Genomic DNA, 9,883 nt, shown 5'->3' with positions numbered 1-9,883 from the left:
TCGCGACACGCGAATAAGGTTACACTCAAATTAAGATGTTCGATAAGCTGTATCGAAGAATCCTGAGGGGTTTTATAACGTTCAGGAATTTGGTGAGGGCTGTTCGGAATTTTTCTTTACTCATGAATATGATGTTATTCGAATCCTAAATGGTGGTCCGTGCCTTTACAATAATTAACTCCTGTTATTCCATCATCGGGGAGCATCATCGATTTTTTTTTTTTATGATTACAACTTCTGCGAAGCTTCGTTCTAATACAATTATGGGGACTTCCTTCAATTCCCATTATCGCACCAAAGAAGCAGGTAGAGAATCGGATGCAATCTTGGTCATGTTCTTGATTCTGAAATTCTTGGCATTCGTGGTGCACAAGGCTCTATTGTTGAACTGGGAATCGTGTTTACCACTTGATCAGCCATCGAAAACTGGGGCAAGGGTTGCTGGCCGATTTAAATATCAGCGTCTCCCATTTTTTTGCTTCTACTGTGTCAAAACGGGAAAAATACTAAAATTGCGAGGTATCTTGGAAAATAACCATTATAGTATAACGATCAAGGTTGATCAGGTGGGCTGCCTTCTGGAAGACCAGCAACTGGTGACCCACCCTCCCCGTGACATGCCATCATCATCTGCAGTACTGCACTTGTTGATCCCAGTTTCCAACTACTAAAATAAAATTTCCCACAATTCTCCTCTCTATCTGTGGATAAACAGGTGCAAGCTTGTAGAGGGAAAACGAGCAGATTAAGAGTCGGGTTTCCCGAGGGAATGAATCCAGTAGGAGCTAGCTGTGCCGTTTGTCCTCCAAATTCATGCCACCTGGAGAGTGATTCCCGCCCTCCTATTTCTGCACAAAAACCAACATATTATTATTTTTTAAAATAATATTTTTTAATGATTTTAATATATTAAAATAAAAAATCTTATTTTAATATATATTCAATTAAAAAGTATTTTATAAAAAAAAACCGTTACCAAACACCCGCTGATACATGCACCTACTGCCAGCACGCCGACTGATGTGTGCTCTCCAAATTCATTTCCCCTGGAGAGTGAATCACGTCCTTGTAAATCCGTCCAAGAACCAGCAATTATTTCTCCACATGGCCAGTGGGACTCTCATTTGCCATTTAGCACTTCCACATTTTCTACCGATGCGGTCCCACCGGTGAATAAATCAGCCTAATGAGTTGATTTGGATGATGACGATGTTATCATTCTAAAGTTCAGGAGAAGATGTTTTCTGCAACGGGCCTTCCCCTGCAGGACCTGAGGTGCATGCTTGCCTGTCCATGTTGTATATAGTGTGCTTGGGCCTGACTCTGAAATTAATTCTTCTCAAGTCTATAGCAAACGTGGAAGAAAAGAAGCAAGCGGGACTGAAGGTAACAGCACAAGGCAATGGTTCCAAGATTGTGCCATCTTCTTTCAGCTTTGCAAACTTGGCGTCGGATAACTCTTTTAAACAAGGATGGTCAGATACGGAAGGGAATTCAGATGAATTGTCAGAGGATAATATTGGAGGAATCAAGTGCTCATGTGTTGATGCCATGCCATGGGTATTTAATTATGCTAGTTGTGACGATAACACCCGATCAACTCAGTTTCAATTTATCATCTCCCAGGCCTCCTCTGACTCCGTTATTGATCTTTTTCATGAGCGATTTCAATGCATTGCCGAGTGCTTCAGAGAAGATAGATGGTCGTGCTTACGACTACCATAAAATTGCCTCTTGTCACCATTTCCTGGATTCACCTGGCTCAATGGATTTGGGTTTTCAAGGTTACATTCACTCGGAATAATAGGTCGACGTAATCACATCTACGAACGGCTGGATCGGTTTCTCTCCTCCTCTCATTGTCAATCTCTTAATGATCCTTACTCCGTTTCTTACCTTGATGATTTGGACTCTGATCATCCATTCATCCTTTTGCATACTGCTGACCCCCCTCTTAGAAATAGATAATAGCCCGAAAAACCTTCAAATATGATGTTAGATGGTTTCTCTTGGGCGATATGTTTCAGCTTCACTCCAAACACAGGAGAGCTCGACGTAGCCTTGCTAATTGATCACGAGATGGTGCTGCTAACTCTAGCGGACGCATTCTTCAACTCAAGGAATCTCTCCGTACTTTACAAAACAGTATTGATGGTTGGGATGCAGCAAATTAGGAGCATTTAGCGGCATTGAAAGATGAATGAGCAAAAGAACAACTATTTATTAGAAGCAAAAATGTCATCGAGACTAAACATCAACGTAAAAGGAACTTCATGCTCCTAAACAAACTAGGAGATAGTAGTAGTAACACTCAGTTTTTTCCTGCTTGCACTAAACATCAACGTAAAGGGAACTTAATTCATTAGGAGGCATTTGCGATGATTATGGAGTCTAGCAAAAAGGCCTTCCGCTCTGCTTTGGAGGAGAAAATCCCTAATCGGGTGTATGTCATGGATATTGTTTACATATTTCAAATCAAACCTAGCAAGTTTGCATGAAATCAACGATTGTGAAATGCCTTTCTTCCCTTATTTTGTTTATCAGGGTCAAGTAGGTGAGATTGCATCAATTAATCTGGTTGGATTTGTCTTGCCACCCTTCATCTTAATTTAGCCGTGATCTTTTCATTATTGTTATATACTTTGCAGATAATCCTTTACTATAACTAAATAACATACCTTTGTAAATCAGGTTTTAAACACTGCTAGAGAATTTCTTATCTCTAACCACTGTTTTTTCCCCCCCGATCACATAGATAATAAAGAAAATGGGAGAGGATAAAGATAAAGCTAAAATGGAAGAAAGTACTATAAAGACTTTATTTCCAATCATACGATGTAAACTTGTAAAGAGGTGAAAGCAACCTTTTCATAATGGTAAGAATTCATTAATATGTTATATTACTATTATATTTAATAGGTTTTAATTTGGAAATATCGCAACTTCTGTTTTTTTTTTTATTTGAATAATATTAAATTAATTTTTTTAGTATTTTTTTTAATCTTAATGTGTTTATATAAAAAATATTAAAATATAAAAAATATTATAATATATTTTTAAATAAAAAATATTTTTAAAAATCACATTGTATCATAATACCAAATATATTTTTAATCCATTAATAAATAAATATGTATTTGATATTAGAGTGATTTTTATAACTATAATATCAATATTTAATTATTTGTTTGATTGAATAAAAGATATTTAGAAAGACATGAAAGTTCACACACAGATATAACACAGTAGTGTTGAATAAAAGAGTATTTACACGATAGTGTTTCCAAACAGAAAGTTACATTTATAAATTTACACAAAATAATAGTAATTAATTTGACATCAAATCAATTATTTTTACAAAAATCAATGATATGATTATAATTTTAAATGATCTCACATACTTTTGCCATCACCAAACATTTTTATAAGTACAATTGAGGTAAAATCAGCTTCAATAGCCGAAAAAAGAAAAAGAAAAAGAAAAAAGAAAAAAGAAAAAAGAGGGGGTCTACGTGAGTGTATCCTGAAAAAAAAAATCTAATGAGAACGAGGACCCACGGGCCACCCAACAAGTCCCGTCTAGGTGATTTTGATTTGCAAAGAAAAAACCAGGAGCTCCGAACTAGGAAGAGAAAGAGGCAGATGGCGGTTTTTGGTCTGGAAGGTAAGATTTCATTAAGGCAAGGGGAGAGAGAGAGAGAGAGAGAGAGAGAGAGAGAGGTTTTTGATAGAGAAAGAGAAAAATAAAACAAATATAGAGTAGAGCAGGACAGAGACTTGTAGTTTCAAAATAGCGTCTAAGTTCTCTTCTTCTCGCCCCACCGGGTCCCACTTCTCATATCTATTCTCCTCTCTCTCTCCTACAGCACAAAACAACGGCTCGGACCCATTGCTTTTTTGGTTCCTCACATTTTCAGTTTTACTACAGCATCTCTCTTCCTCTTTACCCTCTACTCTCTCTCTAGGACTCGAGCCGTTTTCTTTTAGCAAAGGTCTGTTCCCTGTTCTTACTTTCTCTCTCTGACTGACGATACAGAAGGGCTCTTTCTTTTATTTTTCGCTGGTCCTTGTATACATACAGCCCATTACACTTTGTGCCATACCAGGTGGTGGTTTGGGTCTTTTCCGTATCTATCTATCCTTCCTTCCTTCCTTCCTTTTTTTTTTTTTTTTCCTTCTTCCGAGAGAGTTTGGTACAAGGATTTGCTTCTACTATATAAGACGTGATGTATTGGTGTAGCAAAGTTTATGCTTGCCTGGATGCTTTCTGTAACTGAGCAGGTTTCGGCTCTTCTTTTCTATTAGGTATAACCAAATAACTCTCTGTAAATTTCTATGTCAGTGCATGTTAGAGATCAATGAAGAAGATCCATCTGGGTTTTTGAAGGTACGGGTTTTCTTTCTCTTGTTAGCCCGCAATGCCATTTCTTATTTCTTATAGCTGGGTTTTGTTTATTTTTTCTGCGAGGGAAAGTTGGTGGGGTTTACCGTTTTTATGGCTGATTTCTTAATTCAGGGTTAAACTGTTTTTCTTTTTTATGTTGGGGTTGATCTTTTGGCTTGTGCTTTTGTTTATCTTTACTTTCCGTCCTTTAGAAAATGAAATGTTTTTTTTTATTTAAATGAAAATGTCGTCTTCCACCTTACTGTTTCATCTTCTATTAATATTTTAATTATATATCTAAAAATTAGGGAGAGGAGAGAAGTAAACGATGAGCTGAAGTTAGTTTAGAATATGATAGTTAACCAATTTATGTGCACTTGTTGTAGATCCCCAAATTAGGCTAATTAATTCCTTCAAAATCTTAGTGGGGTTTTTAATCTTGTTGGGGTTTTTAATTTTGTTCTTGTTTCTTACAGGAAATGAGAATTGAAGCTGGAGATGTTTGATTTCTATAGTTAAACGTAGTTGCTTGGCAAATTTGTTGGGAAAAAAAAAAGATTCAAAATTGTTGATTTCATAAATGGATTGAGATAGAGGTAGCAGCCCATATTGGTCGCAATGTTAAAAGCATTAGCTCCTGGGCTGCTGTTGATTTTATCACTCCTGATATCAGCTTCTGCAAACGACAACGGGTTTTCTCGATGTAATTGTGAAGATGAGGGCAGTTTATGGATCATAGAAAGCATTCTAGAGAGCCAAAGAGTGAGTGATTTCTTGATTGCCGTGGCCTATTTTTCAATCCCTATCGAGCTGCTATACTTCGTTAGCTGCTCAAATGTTCCATTCAAATGGGTTCTCTTCGAGTTCATTGCTTTCATTGTTCTATGTGGATTAACCCATTTGATCAATGGCATGACGTACGGCCCCCACACATTTCAGCTTATGCTTGCTCTCACTGTCTTCAAGATTTTAACTGCTCTGGTTTCTTGTGCCACTGCCATTACCCTTTTCACTCTCATTCCTTTGCTTCTCAAAGTGAAGGTCAGAGAATTCATGTTGAAGAAGAAGGCGTGGGATCTTGGTCGTGAAGTTGGGATTATAATGAAACAAAAAGAAGCTGGGTTGCATGTTCGTATGCTTACTCAAGAGATTCGAAAATCACTGGATAGGCATACGATTTTGTATACTACCCTTGTTGAGTTATCTAAGACATTGGGGTTGCAAAACTGTGCTGTTTGGATGCCTAATGAGATGAAAACCCTGATGGATTTGACCCATGAGCTGAATAGGGGTAATTATTTGAGTTCAGATAATCCTTCAATTCCAATCACTGATCCTGATGTTGTTAGGATTAAACGAAGTGAAGCGGTAAACATTCTTCGGCCTGACTCAGCGCTTGCTGCTGCAAGCCATGGGGAGTCTGGTGAGCCAGGGCCTGTGGCTGCAATTCGAATGCCAATGCTTCATGTTAGCAATTTCAAAGGGGGGACTCCTGAGATAGTTCAGGCTTGTTATGCGATTTTGGTATTGGTTCTCCCCGGTGGACAACCCAGATCCTGGACCAACCAGGAAGTAGAGATAATTAAGGTGGTAGCTGATCAGGTGGCCGTGGCTCTCTCTCATGCTGCAGTTCTTGAAGAGTCCCAACTCATGAGGGAGAAGTTGGAGGAGCAAAACCGAGCTTTGCAACAGGCCAAAATGAACGCAATGATGGCAAGCAAAGCTAGGGGTGCTTTTCAGAAGGTAATGAGTGATGGGATGAAAAGACCAATGCATTCGATCTTGGGTTTGATTTCCTTGATACAGGATGGTAATTTGAGTGGTGAGCAACGGATTATTGTTGATGCAATGATGAGGACTAGCAATGTCCTATCAACGTTGATAAATGATGTGACTGAAATTTCAATAAAGGATAGTGGAAGATTTTCATTGGATATGAGATCATTTGGGTTACATGCCATGATCAAAGAAGCAGCATGCCTTGCCAAATGCTTGTGCATTTATAGGGGCTTTGGTTTTTCAATTGAGGTTGACAAGTCCTTGCCGGATAATGTTATGGGTGATGAAAGGAGGGTTTTTCAGGTGATTTTGCATATGGTTGGGAACCTACTTGATCACAACAATGGAGGAGGGTTTGTAGTGCTTCGGTTTTTCTCAGAGAATGGAAGTCAAGAGAGGAATGATCAGAGATGGACCACCTGGAGACCATGCATGTCTGATGGGGATGTATATATCAGATTTGAAATTGCAATAAACAATAGTGGCTCCGAATCAGAGGGCTCAGCTTCAATGTTACAACTTAGTGGTAAGAGGTTTGCCAGCGATGGAGTTGAGGAGGGCTTGAGCTTCAGCATTTGCAAAAAGCTGGTCCATGTAAGAATCATAAACTTTGTATGTTAAATGTGCTCATTTAGCTATCCTTTTTTTCCATACTATGACCTGAGATAATAGAAATCACTGACGCTAATCTTCTGCTAGAAATCAATTGTGAGAGAAATCTTTACATCTCATTATTAGGATTTTCATTTCTGTGTCCAAGATGCACGATGTCAGTGAAGATTATAAAGATACATGTATCTGGATGGTTACAGATATTAACCATAATTTATGCACGATGTCTCATTATTCTATTATAAACTCTTATTGAGCGCAATCTTTTTCTGATGAAACACATTATCCTTGTCTGACCACCTCTGAAGATGGCTCAGTGAAGCGATTTGGTTGTGATAGATGGTTAATGTCATTGAGTCTTTTGATCTTGTGTCATTTGGAGCTGGGTTTTTTCTTGAAGTTTTGTATTTCAATATTTATTACCAATTATTGTACCTTATTGTAGAAGTTGTCTCTTAGGTGGTGTCATCTACTAAATATATTGTTGGATAAAACTTAGTTCTTTATGTTATAGTGAAAAGTTTCGGTGCTTTGAGGTCAGGATGAAATGCAATTCCTGGAAAAATTCAGCAGCTTGTCATGCCGTGGAAGCAACTAGTTTGGTGTAATAATATTTTCCTTTTTTGTTAATAGGTTATGTGTTTCTCAATTGAAGCAGCTATACATGTGGTTCTGAGAATAGCTATATATTGTTTTTGTTTTCCTATTAATTTTTATTTTCTAACCTCATATTTGGCAGTTGATGCAAGGTAAGATCTGGATGATGCCCAACTCTCAAGGTTTTGCTGAAAGCATGGGATTTGTTCTTCGGTTCCAACTTCGACCATCCATTGCAGTGGCCATCTCTGAATCTGGAGAATCTTCAGAGAACCCACATTCCAACTCTTTTTTCAAAGGCTTGCAAGTTCTATTAGCTGATGCTGATGATTTGAACAGAGCCGTGACTCGGAAGCTGCTTGAGAGGCTAGGTTGCAATGTTGCTACTGTTGCATCTGGGTTTGAATGCCTTAGTGCTCTTGGACCAGCTGCATCTTTCCAAGTGGTTCTTTTGGATCTTCAGATGCCTGAGTTGGACGGATATGAAGTTGCAGTGAGAATCCGGAAGTTTAGAAGTCGAAGTTGGCCTTTGATCATTGCCATGACAGCAAGTTCTGATGACGATGTGTGGGACAAATGCCTGCAAATCGGAATCAATGGTGTCATTCAGAAACCAGTTGTTCTAAAAGGAATTTCCTATGAGCTTCGAAGAGTCCTGGCAAACAAAGTTGTTTGACGAACATTCTGTATGTCACAAAACTGCTGTAGCTTTGATTTTTTTCAGAGCAGTTTGGGGGTCACAATTGAATAACCAGACAACATTTAGCCTCTCAAACCCCTACCAATCTTCTATCGTAGAGATGTCTGCATATACAACATTTACAGTAACAATGATATACATATTTAGTTCCCCCTTTTCTTGATTGATGGAGGTTTATCTTCCTCAACATAACGGCATGCAGCGGAAGCCAATTCGAAGGTGATTTAATGTACTTGAGTTCCCGACACAAGTAGTTGAACCGATAACATGGGATACGAATGACATTTTGTAGGGGGGGAATTCAAGAGTGAAAAATAGAACCTTGGCATTGTGAAAGTTGTTTTTTGATTGGAAGTATAGGCATTACGAAAGGTCGTAATTTTATTTTAAAACCGATTACCCTTTGGACAAAGGATAAATGTGTTCTTGGTAAGGATAGAAGTGAATTCCAAGAAGAGTTCATATATATCTTTTCACGGATAGTCCGGCTCGTGGCCTTGGATTCATATTATGGCGAGGATATCGAGTTTCGGTGAGTTCTTTCTGGCAAAGAAAATTTCGAAGGGCTGTCAACTATCCTATCCATCATGCTATGACCCCTAATATAACTATCGCCACGTACAATGGGTTCAGAAATGGATGTTCAGGTGCCTCGCACGTTCCTCCACCCCATTGAAGTTTCTCTCTGTGCTAGCCTGAGGCCATGGGAGACGGGGAAAGTGGGAAATAGCATGGGTAAATCAGGCTTATCGTGCTTGTTTTTAAAACCATGCATGAATCTCAATACGTACATGGACTCGATTCTTTTCTGTCTGAAATATCACACTATGTGGACCCCTGTCAAATATCAAGCCGAGACTGGAATTATTAGGATATCAAAATCACAACAGGAGCCCATGAATTTGGCCTACAGATTATTCTAATCGATACGAGTCATTATTTTATTAGAAAGACTTGACGTTAGATCCTCTTGGAATATGGAGTAATTTTCTATGTACAGACTTTGTTAACTCCTCTTCACATGCCGATTCATAGCCATCCATCAATTTCTACACCTAACATTTTCTCGGAAAGTGGCATGAGGTGGTGGCTCATCGAGAATCAATTATTAGGTATAACAAAGGCTGATGATTTCCCCTGACAACATTATTTCATGGATACCTTGTTATTCTCTATATTGGTCCCCTCCCCTTCGAATTCTCGTCTTATCCCTTCCATTCAGCAGGTGTTTATTGTTCTTTTTAGAGCACTCTTTATATCTGCTGTATTTCCTTATTTTCAATATAGACCTTCTTTGGTAGGTATGGCGACGTAGCAATGATACAATTTTCTTATTTTTAACTTTTAAATAATTTTTATAACTTTATAATAGTTTTAAACAATTATTTTAATTTATAAAAAAATAAAAATAAAAATAAAAACAACCTTCAATATAAAAAAATAAAAAAATTCCAGACAATCTAAAGCTAATATCTCTTGCCAAACAAATATTAAGTCAATTACTATGCGGAAAGAAAGAAAAATCTTTTGGTACCAAGAACTAAATTAGATAATTGCAACTTGGCAATATATATATATATATATATTTTTTCAACGTTGTCTTGTGTCTCATGAAGAGCTACATAAAAACCCTCAATCGGGTTAAATTGCATCTTAAATTATAAAATACTAGGATTTTATGATAAAATTAAGAAGCTGGAGTCAAAGAAAGGATCGCGGGCCTCAACTCCTATGAACGCAACCTGGCCTAAAGTTTTGGTTTGCCAGAACATCTGCTTCGAGTGTGTTTTGTTGAAGTAAAAGCGCTGGTG

The 9,883-nt window shown here is 37.9% G+C and overlaps 1 protein-coding gene across 2 annotated transcripts; it reads left to right on the top strand.

Moving 5' to 3' along the window:
• Positions 1-3,880: 3,880 nt before the first annotated feature.
• Positions 3,881-8,237, top strand: LOC133704785 (ethylene receptor 2-like). Of its 2 annotated transcripts, none has more exons than XM_062129775.1 (3): positions 3,881-4,305; positions 4,861-6,757; positions 7,515-8,237. In XM_062129775.1, exons 2-3 carry the CDS (start codon positions 5,003-5,005, stop codon positions 8,046-8,048), a joined length of 2,289 nt encoding a protein of 762 aa, XP_061985759.1. In that variant the 5' UTR covers positions 3,881-4,305; positions 4,861-5,002; the 3' UTR covers positions 8,049-8,237. The 2 variants fall into 2 exon arrangements, with proteins under 2 accessions (XP_061985759.1, XP_061985758.1); XM_062129774.1 differs by having other exon boundaries at positions 3,881-4,387.
• The last annotated feature ends 1,646 nt before the right edge of the window (positions 8,238-9,883 follow it).

Source organism: Populus nigra, chromosome 10 (assembly GCF_951802175.1).
Source record: "Populus nigra chromosome 10, ddPopNigr1.1, whole genome shotgun sequence".
Lineage (NCBI taxonomy): Eukaryota > Viridiplantae > Streptophyta > Magnoliopsida > Malpighiales > Salicaceae > Populus > Populus nigra.
The sequence above is the reverse complement of the archived record's forward strand: the minus strand, read 5'-3'. Positions and strand labels throughout refer to the sequence as shown.